The sequence below is a fragment of the Anas platyrhynchos genome, chromosome 2, assembly GCF_047663525.1.
Source record: "Anas platyrhynchos isolate ZD024472 breed Pekin duck chromosome 2, IASCAAS_PekinDuck_T2T, whole genome shotgun sequence".
Lineage (NCBI taxonomy): Eukaryota > Metazoa > Chordata > Aves > Anseriformes > Anatidae > Anas > Anas platyrhynchos.
Window position 1 is genome coordinate 135932284 of NC_092588.1, and position 17074 is coordinate 135949357.

Genomic DNA, 17074 nt, shown 5'->3' on the forward strand with positions numbered 1-17074 from the left:
TATAGACATTGTCTGGTACTGAAAAATGCAGGAGAAATTTAAACCTCCCATCTTCAGTACTTAGCACTTCATCTTTTTCAAGCAGCACAAACAATGCAGCAGCACAATGACTGTACACATCTACTTGCATTTATCTATTAAGAAAAAAGTGCATTTCAAAATGAAACTTAACTGCTGTGCTCTTAGGCTCTGCTTTTCTCTCATAAACCAGGTTTACACTGGATTTCAAAATCTAAAAAACACTGTTGGCTACTTTTGGCTTTTGATTAAATCTACAATGACAGAATGTGGCTCACATACAGTAGATGAGTCCAGGATTTCCCTTTTATGCAGACCTTCCTTCACTATAATTACTATGGTTTCATCCCCTGAAGCTGGACAGATGAAGACTTAGAAGCACAGTACACTGTTTTCTACAGTGATTCAGCAACGCTAGGATACCCAGGACAGACTAAAAGCAGGCAAGTGGTGAATTAGAATGACTTTTCAGCACTGCCTGCTGACACATACACTGCTAGGCGATAGCTTCCCTGCAGCTTGGCTCGGGCAAAGCAGGAAAAATTCGGTTTCCCCACAGCAGTGCTAAAGAGGCATTCTTACACAATTTGTAAGTGCAACGTCGAAGATTTTAAAAGCCCCCCCCAAAATAAAAACGAAACGACGTGGATAGGGCTACAGCAGTCACCTCTGCAGCTAGCAAGAAGAAAAGGGTAATTTTACATAGTGGTTCTGGGCTTCTGAGCACCCCTGGTCAGAAGAAAGGAAATCAGACAAGCTCTTCAGTAAGTAGCCCTTTTTGCCATTATACTGGTAACTGTCACCTATTCAGCTTTATTTTGTTTTACACAGCTGAGCTGACCCGAATGACGACATCGTCCCTTCGATTGGCTGGGCTTGTGTCAGTTGCCAGCTCGAATGGACACAGAAGAAAGAATTCGGCATCGTGCCATTGAAATTCAGGACCGCTCGGACGCATGTGCGCGTGGTGAAGCAATACAAATAAAGACCACTTTTTGTTTTGCTCCAGTGAATTGTCAAAGAGATTTCGAAAGCCAGGGGATCTCATTATGATAATACAGGTTAAATACTTTAAAAGCATATGGTGTTACCGTCCTGAATGAAGCTGTCCCTGCCGACTGCGCGAAGCACACAATAGGCCAGAAGCACATCTCGTGTCTTTGCCCAACCAATGGGAGCCAGGGATTATAGATCAGCACGAGAAAACACGGCGTGCTATCTAGTATCAGGTACTGCTTTGTCTTTCCCATTACAATTTGACTCATCCTTCTCCGGAGAAGAACAAGCTCTAAGCACATATTCCACTGGCCAAAGGAAAAAGTAGCTCTAGAGTTTGTCATGGTCCAGCCTAGTCTTGATAAAACACAACACGTAGAGATGGGTGAAGATAATACACAATGTATCTCAACAGTACATATGTAGAGGTGGGGAACGCTTCCACAAAGATCCTTCCTGTCCATTGGGAAACAAAATACAAAAAACAACCAAAAAAAAAGAAAATACCATGAAAAACAAACAAACAAACAAACAAAAAACCACAAAACAAACAAACAAACAAAAACAACCAACAACAAAACAGTGAAAACCAGCAGGCACAATTTTTTATTTATTTATTTTTCTTTTGCCTTATCACAAAGCTTTAAAGATACTTGGATATGGTCACAAGATTTCTTCCCTTTCTCCCTGAAACACTAAGTCACTGCTGACTGATTCCTCTCTGTAAAATGGAGCTCATTACTACATATTTACTAATTTTCTCCAATTGGGCGCAGTCTGAAAATTGACCTTGGTAGCTTCAAATGTCATCTCGTTCCCCGTGGGCACTGAAATAATGTGTTGTATCTCTCCTGGAGTCCATGACAATGACACAATTTAGTCCACAAATACCCTATTAGTAGTAGAGGTCTGACAGGCATTATCTAGGTTTTCAGAAACATGTCTCAGGTTACTGCTATTTCAGGGATTTTTTGGATTTGTAAGCAGCTATGCTGCAGTCAAGCAACTGAAGCACTACAATATTTTACAGAGTAAAATTCTCAGGGATGCACCAGATTCTTCGGCTGCTCCTTGAAGCTATTTCTGAGGGCAGCAGATGAAGTCTACGATGACACAGCCATTTATGAAGTTACTGCCTTTAGCTCCTCTCCTTCACCAATCTGCCAGAAATTGCTGCTTCCAAAGTTGGCAGATGCTGATGTTTGCCAATGCCTCAGCCACTCCTGGGCAAAGCCTAGCCTCTCTGCTTTCTAAAACCTAGAGAAAGGTGGATTTAATTCAGCGGGTGCACTGTTGGGGCAGTAGCTTCTGGCAAGCATGCGGAGAGCACAGCAGGAGGTGATAATTTCTTAAATTATCACAGCAAGATTTGGCACTGTTTGTTTGTTGGAGCTCTCTATTTTATTCCCTATTCTGCCCTGAAAAATAGTAAATGAGGAAGAAAGGACCGGACTCAACAGACAAAAGACATAAAACTAGAATTTTCCTCTGTACTTCTGTGATTCTGAAATCAGTTGAAGATGGTTCATTTTTTATTGTTATTATTATTATTATTATTATTATTATTTTGCATCTGTCTTCTAATAAATTCCAATATAATGTATAAATGTGTAAAAAAATAATACATATATATATATATAAAGACGGAACTATTCCCCCTTCCCCACATTTTCCCCATCACCTGAGAGGATTTAGAGATCAAGTGCCTAAAGATATTTCTCTTTAGCAGCTTCCTGATGAATACTAGAATACTTCAAAACATTTGCAATGGAAATACATAGCTGCTATTTTAGATGCGAGCTATACAAATGAACTGGACTGTTCATACTCCAAAATTCAGGTTCTCTGCAAACACAGTCAAGAGCAAGGATCCTATCCCTTTGACAAGGCCATCATAAATGCTCTGCTGTGTTTTCATGTGCACCAGTCATTCTACACCTGGATACTGAAGCACTCAGATATGTTTTGAAAAAAGGCTCCTTTTTACACCATGTAGTAAGGAACAGTTGCTTCAAAAGTGCAATTTGTTGGATCTATTTTAGATGCCTTCTCTGGGACAAGAAGACCCAAGCTCCAGAAGTACTTTTTTCTCTTTAACTGCAAAGGATAGTCTAGCAATTAGCTCAGATGCAAACATCTACCTATGGTTAAATAGATTCCACCCCTTCCCAGCTTCCATACCAACACTATATATGCAAAGTCTGTTCAAGAAGTTGGGTAAAAACATGTATTGCCTTGTCCAAGAGATGGTCTATGAGTATTTTGTTCCCTCTGCTTTTTTCATATTTTGATTGGCACTTTTTCTTTATCCCCACTGGGTGTGATGTTATCCATCATTCTCACTGATACTTCAACAACTTGTTGTTTATCTACTAATCACCTCACCTACCTGATACCTTCATGGGTCTGGAAAGTGACTGTTTTTTGTGTGTGTGTGTGTGTGTGGTGTTTGATTTTTTTGTTTTGTTTTGTTTTGTTTGTTTTGTACGTCTTGTTGCTTCACTGAGCCTTGTGAATGGAGACCTTAACTGAGTATCTCATAACAACATCCTACTTGTCAGTCACTACTTTACTACTTAAAATGACAGCCACCTGCTACTCAGATTAAGCCTTCAGCAGACCTCCCTTTCACATTATCAAAACTTCAGTCTTTTTTTCCAGGTCCTTTCACTCTCAGCACTGAGTGTTCTTTCTACTTGCTTGTTGGTCTCATTCCTTTAAAGGTTTCCATTCATCCTAACAATTCCTTAGCAAGGTCCAGGTTCCATGTCCACATTTCTTCTGCCTCCCCTAATATTCTAATTTCATCTGATCAAGCCCCAATTCTCTAAATAGTATAAGTAAGAGGACTTTTATTTTGTACAGATACTCTTCCAGTGTTACCTGTTTTCCCCCATATTAAGGAACAAATCAAATACTGCAATCAAGAACTGCTCTTTATTGCATTGTACACACCTAATACAACACAGTCCCAAGCCATGATGGAAAACTGAAATCAATAACGTACACAAACCACAACTTAACATTTGTTAAGCATCTCCAGATCTTATACAATAAAAGGTGCTTTTCTGTATTAAAGCTGTGGTTGAATAGTCACAACAGTACAGCAATGAACATCAAAGGTACACATGGCTCTCTCCTTCTGCTTACAGATAAAATTTTTAAGAGTCGTCTGTGTCTGCTTAAGCAGATTCAGTAGGAATGATCAATCTGTTTTCTTTTGTGTTATCTTACATGCTGGTTTTCAAATAAAACTTTCTATTACGTATTTTGTATAAATGAAAAAAATCATTTGTTTGGAGGCAACAGAAAGGAGATTCTGTACATTAAGAATGAGATTCTGTACTTAAGCTTCCACACAAAAGGTCTTTAGCACAGATGGGCACATTCTAAATTTACTTTAGATGAATGATATGTCACGTTAGAACAGACAAGGTTGAAGAGATGTCTGCAGGGACACAGCCCCAGGAAAAAGTAGGGATTAGCTTGTCAATAAAGATGTAAACAGACTGCTCTGAGGCAGCCTCATTTCTGACATTAGAAAATCTTAAATGGTTTGCTGCCAAAGAGCATGTGCAAAAATTGGGGCAGTCTGTCAAGACTGAAATCTATTCACTTCAGTTTTCAGCAGTTGTCTGCCAGGCAAAAGAACTCTTTCACATTACAGGGTTAAAAAACATTGCATGTAAACATACAGCAGTAAAAAAGTGAATATAATTCATTAGGGAAAGTTACATCTGATACCATAACAAGCAGACATAGCTGAAGATAGACTTCATGCAAATATAAACCACATAAATACCAGAGTATACCTTTCAATAGGTACAAGAGCAGCAGAAGAGAGTTAATACTGTGATATAACAACCATTCCCTGCCTTAAGTCAGTAAGCAGCCCCACTACTCACCTGCCCTTCTCTGGTTCTGTTCTATTATCTGAACTTAAATTACATGCTATTTCACTGCTGAAGAACTATGCTGAAGATGGGGTATCAAACCCCCAAGGGGTATCAAAGCCATCCAAGAACAAGAAGAGTTCAAGCAGATCCAGCGATATCAATCAAATTTATTAACATGTCAACACTTCTGTCTCCATCAAGAACATCCTTCTGCTATCAAGGCTACCGGATCTACTAACTATTATTTTTTTTGTTCTTGCCCTCAGTTTTAACTAGAGAGCTGGAAAGAGGTATTTTATCTTTCCTTATCCTACTAGGGGAAAAAAATCAGTCCAAATTAAAGGCAACCCAATGTTTAATCTGCTGGCACTGACTTCAGCAATGTTTCCTGTCAGTCACACTGATCCTGCCCACAAGGCCAAGAATTTACACTAATTTTATTGACAAATCTATACTGCAAAAACAGATTATCTGCCTGATCATGTGTAATTTAAGAAATGTGCAGTTCAATTTTATATTGTGTCTTCAGAAAACTAAACAGTATTTTCAAAGATACACCTTCCAATAATCATGTCTTACCTGCATTATCTGTTGTGAACATAGGTATTCTTCAATGTTTGCTGTTTGATACACTTTTGCCGTAGCTATTGTTTTTTCCAAAGACTCTCATACTTTCTCCAGTCTCTGGTTGTAATCTTACATTCGGTACAGTAAAAATAGAAGACACTGCAGAAAAGAACATCAGATCAGAAACTCTGATTTTTTCCCAAAAAGTAGCAATTTAAAAATAATTAGCTAATATCTGTGGCAAACACAATACTGAATAAATCAATACAGCTTTTATATATACCATCAATTATGCAAATAAGAACTGTAAAAATTCTGAATGCAAAGGAACGGTATGTATGATGGAGGCTGTATGATGCACACATTTTCTATTGCTTAAGCCTTGCTTTAAAAAAACAAAACCAAAATCAATCAACACAGCAAAATGAAATAATAAACAAAACAAAAGCAAAAAACACAACTGGTTCCAGGGGGAGTGTTTGCTAGTCTTTGCACTGCTTTGCAATTCATATTTTCCATTTTAAAATTTCCTCTCTGACAGCATTTAGGAATAAGTATGAACATGAAAATATACAGCAGGGTTTTGCAATAATGTGACATCACATATTCCGTCTTCCAAATCTTAATGCCAGTAGAAATGAGTTATTAGACTTAATGTTATTAAGTGTTAAAGACAACTAGGTTTGTTTAAAATATTCCAAAAATTCAAAAAGCTTTCACATAAAGCAAATCCTTCTTGCATTTCTACGTAACACCAGGCAACTAATTAGTAGTAGACATGACATTAATCATAGGGATCTAACTACAAATGGCTAAGGACACGCACTGATGATATGAAAACTCATTTTTACTTTGGATGCCTCAAAAAAGATGGGGAAAAATGTCTGGTTTTCAATATCTTCTGAGAGCAAATGTCCATACAAAAATATCCTCAGATAGCTGCCAGTGAATGACTGCATGAGGAAATGTTAACAGTCTGCTTGTTTAAAGAATTAATCAGGGCCATAGTACTTTTTTGTTTTGTTTGTCTGCTTGTTTGTGTTTTCACTAGTATAGCTGTAATTTTTGGAGATATTTTTTATTTTTTTATGTATGAGATCTTTTGACATCTCATCTTGAATGTCCTATTCTGCTGTCCTTGGTAACATAGATTCTGAATTACATATTCTATCCAAATAAATCAATAATATGAGCTTTCAGGTATGAAAGCAGAAAAGGGGAAGGACTAAAATTAACTATTTTCAATAGAAAATAACAAGAACACATATTTAGTAACAGGGCTTAATCTACAGATTAGTACTCAGGTCTGAGATGAATGAGGGTGGTGTTACTTTATAAACTGTACTGTATTCACAGACAATTTTTTTTTTGCAGAATTGCAATAGTCTTGTCTTTTTAATGCAACATTTTAAAAAATTGACAGCAGCTAGATGTTAGATCTTATTTGGAAATTGAATTTCCAAGCCAATTGAAATTATGCCTTGGCTTGAAAGCAAAAGAAACCAAAAATCAAAATTTTTGTGAATAAACTCTCAAATCTTTCAAATAAATTTTGCATACGTATTTAAAAATAAAACACAAGATCAAAATGCTATCCTGTAAAATATTGCAGAGAATATAAATACATGGTACTAAAGTCAAAACAGAAAGAGACAAGGTTGTTAAGGTTGTGGGTTTTTTTGTGTGTATGTGTGGGTAGTGGTGTTTTTTTTTACATATCTGATTTAGGCAGAGTCACTGTACTTCTGTACTATGATTCCAAATAAACAATATTTTCTGATTGAAAATCATACAATCTTTTTTTTTTTTTCTCTCTTTCTTCTGTTTCACCTGTGAGTCTTTCATTGTTTTTGGTTCTAAATCCCCATATTTGCAGTTCAGCACTAGGATGAAATTGGACAAAACAGATTCCGTGATGAATACTATCATGCACATTTCCATCATGCATGAAGTCTCAATGTATTTACACCTGCATTTAATGAATTATCAATAGCAAGTCCTTCCCAATGTAAAATATTAACCCAGAGAACTAGAATTGCAAAAAGTGGTAATTTCACTACACAGTAAACATTTTCCCAGCTCTCCAAAGTATATGACTTCTTTGTTTTGGAAATATGTTTACAAGTATATCCAACTCATACTAAATAGAAATGATTGTAGTATTTGATACTGGGATTGTCCTTTCTTGCATCTGGATTTATGCTTCATAATGATTATCTACTAGCCACAGAAATAGTCTTTCTGTAACTCAAAATTTTACTGGAGGCATTTAGAAGAACCTTGCTTTAAAATATAATGATTTTTCATCTTTATTCTCCCCCCTTCAAAAGGTTTCACTGCTCCTGATGTTTAACGTTATGCAAAGACGTGTTTCTGCCAATGAATATCGCCTTATGGTTATGCTTCTGCAAATAACCTGCTGTGAGCTGATAAAAGGATTAATGCAGCCAAAATTCTTAATCTGTGAAATTACAAATTAAATTCTCATATTAAAAATACCACCCTGAGGTATTTTTTGTGGTTTTAATTCCCCTCTGGTGTTCTGCATACATTGTGCTTGTTAATGACTAGGACAAGACTGTCTCTGTTGGCAGCCTGCTGCAGAGTGATAATGTGTAGGCATTTACTTCACTGATAGAACTGGATTTAACCACTGACTGATAAACTAAGTGGCAAGTGGGTAATAAGTCCATATTAACAGAAAAGTACTACTGCAGAATTCAGAATTCAAAATCCTGGCTAGACTGAATCACACAGTCAGAAGGATTGAGATGTCACCAGTGAAGAGTGATTTTTGTTTTCCATTTAGTGGAAAAGGATAAATGAACTGGCATTCTTGATGTTTCATTAGTCCTGAAGAAATGAATCTCTTTGCATCAATTTCAGCAAAGACGGACTTTCAACAGCACCCTTAATTTACACTGCACCTTTTGAATTTTCAGCTTGTGAAGTGCCACAGTCAGAAAACTGAGTGGTGTGGGCAGAGGGTTTAATGGCAGAGGAGGAAACTGAATCTTTTTGCAGAGCAAGGACAAGGTCTGTGATGTAGCCTATACTGTACAAGAATTGGTATTGACAGTTCAGTTTTAATGTTCACATTCTACAAATGGGGCACAGCAGAGTCTTTATAGCAGAGTCAGGAGTACTTGGAGTGCCAGTCCACAGAAGTAGCTCAAAATGTAACCATCACAGATGTTGAGGATGGAAAAGCTAAACTTTTGGGAAATGAAAGTTTTCTTATTGAGACTGAAGTAAACAAAATCTATTGTGGATTAATATTCAGAATGTGAACTCATTTTTTACAAGCAAAGCTTTAAATTAGCTATAATTAAATAGACATGATGTTGTTGCATATCTGAAAATTTTGCTTTGACATACTGGATTTAGATATTTTGCTAATGAGAGTATGTTTGAAAGGAGAAAATAGCAACCACTGTTCTAATGAAAGCATGCTTCCCTTCCTTATATTGTGCTAAATCAAAATAGTGATTGGTATTCCCCTATGAAACCTATTTTTAATGCCAGAATCTTCATCAAAAAATTCATGCATGGTAATATTTTTCCACAAAATAAAAAGTAGTGAATTTTAACACTCTGGAAAAGGTATGGACATGTATGAAATAAATGAATTACAAATATTAAAGAGATAACTGACAAAATACATATCAATAGGATAATATTTGCCAAGTCAACTGGAAAGCATTTTGTTTAATAAAATAAATTAAAAGATGGATATAAATTCTGAAAGCTTTCTCAGTTAGTAATATCATCTCCCATTCTCTTCTTACACTGTTTAATTCAGGAAATTAAGCAATTTTCTACTTTGTGTTTCTCAGACTTCTGAATGCCAATCCCCTTCTTAAAGGTTACTGTTAAAACAGATAGAGATTCTGTGAATCAAACATAGCTGGATTTTTATCCTGTATGCTGCAGCTAGTTAAGAAGTACTGTATGTTATAAAGTGAAAAGCACTAAATATGTAAATTGTATTTTTCCTTTTGCTTTATGACAATTCAGATAATTCTCTTGGCTGCACACATAATCAAATACAAAGATAGCTAGCTGCAGACTGCAGAGTAGAGATAGCAAAAAAAAAAAAAATCCATTTTTTCCTGTGTCAAGCTAACTATGTAATTTTAAATACACAATTGCTGTCACGTATTTTGTGTGTGGATGTGCAGGTCCACGAAGGAGTTTGCATGTGAGTGTTAGCATACATACAAGTATACACACATGCATCTGTGTGAACTAGTGTCTTTGTTTTTAATTGATTCAGAGGTGGTTATACTCACTATCAGTTAACTCCCATAGCCGTGGGGGCAGATCACTGAAATACTCATGGCTCAGGGCTGCCTGTGCTGACAATCTGTTCTTTGGGAAACACTGGAGTAGTTTGGAGGCTAGATCTTCTGCATGATTCACATAGCTGAGCCTGAAACACAAACAAGAAGGTTTTTTCTGAAAAACAATCTCATTATCCTGTTTACTAATACCATCTGCAGTCAGCACAGTTGAAATGAGTCTTGCTAGGCAGTATAAAGACAAAGTCTGTTTGGGGGTGCTACTGGGAAACACATTCCTCAGGTTAGCAAGTCAATGAATTATTCCTGGATTGACAGCACAAAATTCATGCACATTTTACATATATAGAGCACCTAATATACCATATCACAAATGCCCTACCTAGTACACTAAAGGATTGTGAGCAACAGCATCTAGAAAGCAACTGTTCTGATTCCTTCATTTACATTTTCTTCGAGCATACTGACAGGCTGAGAATTTACAGCACTGGAGACAAGCGTTTATTATTATCTAAAATCATGAAATCCAAGTTTAAAATAACAGTAGTATTTACACAACTTTGTGAAGTATCAGATTTTAAAATTCAATGATAATTAACATATAACATCAAGTTTCATACAGACATTTGTCTTTTGTGAAGTGTTTTTGATTTATTTTTGACTTACTTTTCATATATTCACATGGCAGAAGGCTGACTCTTCATTAAGTGTAAATACAATGCAAACATTAAATTGTAAGTGAATTATCTTTTCTAACCTACCTAGGGAATTCTGAGAAAACGTAGTGCTTTACTGAGAGGTAAAGCACTACCTCCCCATGTTTGGGGGTATTATATGAAAATAGAGACTAAAAATAAAAGATTTGGAGGGAACAGAATAAAATGGTGATCATCAGGATGTGGCTTTGTTCTGCTATTCTACAGCCACCTCCTAAGTTTCCAAAGCCACCAAACTTCTTGTAATACACAGTCCAAGAAGAAATGCTGAATCCTGTAGACATCATGTTGTTACTATTAGTAGGTAACTGTATAAATTCAGTCATGCCTTTGCTCAGTAAAGATCTTTTGTTAGGTAAAAATGCTAAAATATATTAAAGGTCTTCTATTTTCCACTGTGCTAGTTTACCAATACAGGTATAGTAGACTGCAGTCCAAAATACTTCAGTATTTAAAAAAGAAGGTGTTGGCATCCTCTAAAATCAGAAAACCTACAGCATGTTTCTTGCAAATTCTCATTCTTGTTCAGTTCAAGATGGCTTTCTGGAGTAGCGTTCAATGAACATGGATTACAAAGCAGTACTCATATTTTCATGCATTTGAATTGCATAAGGTATAAAGATATACTTTATACTTTATAGGATACAGGATAAGGTGAAAACCCTGCAACAAGGAATAGACAACATTGAAAATTATAAATGAAATAATATTAAATTGTTATTCTACTGAGAGATTTAAGTCTCAAATGTCATAGACACAACCTTTCTTGTCCACACTATGTATGAAAAAAAAAAATCAAGTCAAAAGCATCTCCTCACATATTGCTCTTGAGATTTTTGCACATAGTATAGTAGTGCAAACCTACTAGGGCATATACTAGTAGGTATAAGTGATTAGTAGACTAAATCATGTGCTAACATATGTATAACATGCCAATGTTTATAATGCTTAAAAAAATATGCAATTGGCTCTCTTCTTAATTTCCAGCAACTGTACAGGAATTTTTGACTACTGCACATATCTGATCGGGTCTTGAGAACAGACAGGATATTTATCCAAAAATTACCCAGGGACCAATTGCCCAGAAATGTCGACCACTTTAAGCCACTACTTCTCATCAGCCAGAGAACATTTGGATGCCCCATCCCTGGAAGTTTCAAGGCCAGGCTGGATGGGGCTTTGAGCAACTTGGTCTGGTGGGAGGTGTCCCTAACCAAGGTGAGGGGTGTGGAACTGGGTGGTCTTTTAAGGCCCCTTCCAGCCCAAACCATTCTGTGATTCTGTGATATGATAATCTTACAGAAGTCTCAGGGTTTGGATTTGGAAACATTATTCTAAGTTAAACAGATGCAAAAACTCTAGTGTTCCTGATGGGCATAATTTTTCTGTGGTGCTTTTTTTTTTTTTTTTTTTTTCAAATTTTCAGTTCATGACAAAATGAAGGCATCTTGAATGAGACAGTTATTGCCTATAAATTAGAATCTAGAAAACAATTAATTCTAGACTCCTTAAACTACCAGATTGTAGAAATTCCTTCATTCAACTTTTTTCAAATGACAGGAAAGTTCATTATAGAACACAGCAAAATACCAAGAGAAAAGGCTAGTCTCAACAAAGAAAAGGAAAAAAAAAGGGCTGAATACCCACGGAGAATTGGCATTAATTCTTCTACACATCCAAAATTCCCATGGGCCAGTTATTATATTGAGTCAGCGAGGCCTGTCTTGTGTCCTAATCCCACCTGCACCAATTATTTGTCAAGAGGTCCTGGCATATCATTTCGCTATTTTTTTTTTATTTTCCCCACACAGGTGGGAGCTTTTTAGGACCCAGCATATACTTGCTCTGTCTTGAATGAAAGGCAATATTAAAAAAATGTGGTCACTTATGTAAATCATTAAATATTGCCTTCCAATGTAAGAAAAAGAATTGTGCCATCCTTAGCTAATCCGTAGGCATAGAAAAGAACATTAAAAAATTAATGAATTCTGAATTGCAGGTGAAATTATGGGTGATGAAATGCTAGTTCCTTAGTGTTCTTGAATAAAGCAGTACCATTGTTTTGACTGTATGAATGGTAATCAAAGTATCTGGTACATTGCTGGCATTTGTTTAAAAAGAAAATAAGATTTACTAATAAATTTAAAGTCTTTTGAGGAGGAATGGTTTAGGAAGCCAAAGTCACCTTCTCAGTTCAGAAAGCAAAAAGGTATCAGTCAACCAAAGTCAATCAAGAAGTCACAGATAAGTATCAAGTAATCATCAGATTATACATAAATGCAATATAAAAACAACAAAAGTATCTAGGGTTGCAACATAATCACATCCACTAATGAAATCATTATGAATAAATCAGTCAAAATTAGAACCAGACTTAAGAGTTAATAAATAGAAAAAAATCATCACACAGCCTGCAAAAATAGTTCTTTCTGCTCTAATTATTATATTTCCTTGACCTGATAATAGTCCAAGTAGGGCTGTGGGGGGTTAGTTGTTTATACAGTGCTTTGAAGATTCCAGTTGGCACATTATTAGCATCAAGTTTCCAAGCATTTATAGATTTTAAAGTCAGAAGGGACCAGAGGGATCAAGTCTCACCTCTTGTGTAACACAGGCCAAAGATCATCCAAGTAACTCATGGATCAAATAATTACTTATAACTATGCGAAGTTCTACATAAAAGTCTTAGCTTTGTTTATGGAGATTTGAACAATGACAAAATTCTCCAAATAACGTGTCTTCTGCTAAGGTCATTTCTGGACACTGCAAAAGTCATATGCATGCTGAATCCTAAGGCTGTCAGTCTTAAAACTGATGCCTTAGTGGAATGCATGACTAATTTTGCTGCTTTGTTTACAGACAAGCTATTCTTTCACTTATGAAAAATACACTGTATGATCATGTATTTAAATTACCTCTACTATATCAGAATTGTTTGGAGAAACCCATTTAATGTATCAACTCAGTTGTTTGGAATGTCAAAACGCTTGGTTTTGGTGTTTTGTTGTTGTTATTGTTTGTTTGTTTGTTTTTGCCAATAGTCTCTTTAAAGTCTCCTCCTTCAAATATTAACTGTTTGACTGATGTAAGTTGGTAACATGATTCCTCAACAGGGACAAAGGCTGAATGTTCTGATGGGGTTCAGTAGTTAAGTATCTAAGACAGAAAAAGTTAACAAAAAGAACTAAAGAAAAAAAAAGATTTGATTTTTAAATACACCTCCTTCAGTATGTGACAGGATGGAATTTCATACAATATGGCTTTGTGTCTAAAACATAATAGCATGTTTTGTCTCACAGCAGTTGGGCCATATAGTAACTTGGCATGCATGATATGGCAAGTCTCAATATTCACGCTTCACTTACTGTCACACTAATCACTGAGGAATAGTTACTAGCCATGACAGCATACATACATGCTTTCAGAAAATGTAGCATACAGCAGAATACAGAGAAACCTTTGGCAATGAGCATTAGATAACACGTAGATGCTGTTTTGAGAAATACTAGGAGTATTTTTACAGACCTACTCTGATGACATTTGCAAAAACACTCTAATTTTCAGCTTAGTCTCATGTGCAATATACTGCCTTAGATGAACAAAAACAAGCACTATATGAACCTGACTCACTTTAAACATATATGAATCTGACTACACTTGAGCAGTTGCAAATCTCATTGGATTACATGAATTTGATTTAATTTCAGAAAACAGGTTTGGATGTCTTTCTACTGCAAAGGAAGGTCAGTATTTGGTCAAGCAGAACATGGCTAAGATCACTGAAGTTTGGTTTAAGCTCTTGAGAAAAAAAAAAAAAGTTTGGGGCATGTGCAGTGAACTTCTGAACTTGGGGTGATTTGCTTTTAAATGCAACAAAGAATGCAGCTCAACTTCACATTAATAATTAAGACAAATGGGCATTAAAACAAATGGAAATAATATGCTGTCTATGTACTCCTAACAGCATGAGGTAAATACTTCCCAAAGCAAAAATCATTTACTGTGCATATTTTCCATTTCAAGATACAATTCTCACAGCATATCATTAATTCATTTCTTGACTGGAGTTTACAGCATGGCCTGGAGGAGAGGCACCTAACTCCCTGTGGAAACCCCAGCTCTGCTTCTTTATTCAATGTAATCCCTTGTCACCTGAAGTGCTGAAAGACAAAACAACAGTTAACTAGAACAATCACACCATTTAGTAGAGTTTAAAGTTTACAGGTATTTTACCTACACTGGCACGGCTGCGACGGCCATATCCCAGTTTTAGGATTTTCACCCAAGCCTGCTTGAGGCTGGCAGTCTTTACATCTTCTCTCAGGCTCTAAGCCTCTGCTGACACAAAGCTGTGCCAACATCATATGGCACAGAAAACAGTCAACGTTTTCTTTGCAAATACCTTTATCTCCCAACCAGCTGATGCTCTCTGTGCCTCGACTGTTTCACATCTCTGGATATATGTTTGACCCTGCTCAGAACAGCTACACAGCACACAGGCTACCAGGCTACACAGGTAGCAGGGGCTACCTCAAGTAACATTTCCTTTTTTCCTTAATATCAACAGTATTTTCCGTTGCTACAGCCCTGCCGAGAACACCTGCCATCCTCAGAGAAGCTGCATGGCAGCCCTAGCATGCAGAAACGCACTTGGGAGCTGCATCCCCAGCACACCTGGTGTGCCTCCACAGAGGTGCCACGCAGGTAATTCAGCCACCACAAACCCTGCAATAAACGAGCACCAGTTTGGATGCAACGCTTTTAGCTTTTGGTACAAACGAAGGCACAAAACGTGCACCTCAGGGCGGGAACCTAACGAAGTAAAGAAGGTATCATTTTTCTCTATGGTTTGCACTGAGGACTGAAGGTGATGAGCAAAGAGAGACTAAAGCTTTTGAAGGCTCATTGAAGCTATATTTTATTACTCAGCCTGGTTGAGTAATAAAATGCACACCACTGCACTCCAGTCTTTAGGCCTTCAAAGTTTCCATACAGGCGTATGAAACAATCTTTGGCAATTTAGAAATTTGTTCAATCCCTTTTAATTATATGCATATTACAGTATCAGCAGTCTTATCTGCTGAAGTATTGAAAAGGTGGTCAAAATGTTTATTATTAAAATAAAAGCCATGACAACCAATGCTGAGCATTCTCCTCAGGATATTTGCATAGAGCTAGAAGTATCAGGGTTTGATTCTTCAGTATTGCTGTTGACATAGATTAGAAGAGGTGAGAGCCCTCTTCGGGAAGCTGTAAGTTCTTTCAGTGCAGTCCAACAAGGTAATAACCCTGACACACCTGAAGTAACTCTCACTTGACAATTGCCCAGATGCCATTAGCTGGAAAGCCGCCAAGATGAACAGCATTTCTTGAAAAGCGTGAATGCAATGAATGAAGGCTCTAACATTACAGGCAACTTTTTTATTATTGTTCTTTTAGTTTACTTTAATTACTGTACATTTACCACTAGCTGTGTCATTCCTATATACTTGGTAAATTCTAAATGGATCTACTGACCCTGTACATAAACCATTATTATAGCTGCAGCTCCTGAACTGCTCAGAATGAAGCAATATGATGTCAAATCTCTTTTTTGAGAACTATTAGTTTTCTCTCAAGCACAAATACGTGTTAACTACCAAACCCTGTAATGTTTCAGTCCAAAAGAATCAGGACAGGATAATCCTGAACATCTCCAAATAGCAAAGTTGATCACTCTTCCAAGTCCAAGTCACATAACTACAACATTTACGTGTCCCAGTTAAAACCAATAAGGAAGAAACAACTCCAATAGCTTCAATGGCAGGAAGCAATAGCAGCCTGCAGAGCCTTCCTTGATGGTGATCAGATCCTGCTGCTTCAGCACTGAGGGTTGGCTTGCTTCTTCCACAGCTAGAGATGATTACTACTTAGTTCCAGTGCCCAAGCAACTTTGCCACTGGTCATGTGGCATTGCTGTAGTAAAACAGGTTTACTTAAACTGTTTGTGAATCATGTGAGGCTGCAGAGACGCAGTTTGGTCACACCTAAACTAGGCAATGACACAATCCAGACCCTCACAGCAAGTCACGTTTGATAATGGCTATTAAGCTCAGTCATGACTAGATCATAAAATCATTCAGATCTGTTTATGTGGATAATCACTGAATATAACTCAGGACAAAATTTCCATATGAATCTATTTCTCCCTGACTCTTCCTGCACTATATTTGACTTTTTAGTGTTGTATCACATGTATTACTGTATTAATTTTATATTACTGAAGCCTAAAGAGAATCAGTCAACATACAACAGACTTAACAGTACCCTCCTTTTGTCTCCCGTAGCCTGACACACATCCAGCCTCGTTCTTGCTCTGTCTGATGTCTCCTGATAAATATGTTGGAACACAAAACTTTCCAAAGAAACCCAATACCAACTGTTGAGAGCTTAATGCAAAAAGATACCATCGTGACAGTATTGTGTTTTTCTGTCCACTATTCTATGCCATTTACATAAAGGTTTAAATATTTGATACTAGGTATCTTTTTTGTTAGTATAATATGCTGGAGCATTAGATGAAGTGAGTGAGAACTGAGTC

At 36.7% G+C, this 17074-nt stretch overlaps 1 protein-coding gene across 3 annotated transcripts in view; it reads right to left on the minus strand.

The window, feature by feature from the left end:
• Positions 1–17074, minus strand: part of CDK14 (cyclin dependent kinase 14) — a 335682-nt gene that overhangs the window by 63827 nt on the left and 254781 nt on the right. For all 3 annotated transcript variants that reach the window (XM_038173994.2, XM_021271226.4, XM_021271225.4), the window contains 2 exons: positions 9770–9909; positions 5490–5636 (listed from right to left, as the gene is read on the minus strand). In XM_038173994.2, the coding sequence (XP_038029922.2) occupies positions 5521–5636; positions 9770–9909 (256 nt within the window). In that variant the 3' untranslated portion in view covers positions 5490–5520. The remainder of the gene's footprint in view (positions 1–5489; positions 5637–9769; positions 9910–17074) is intronic.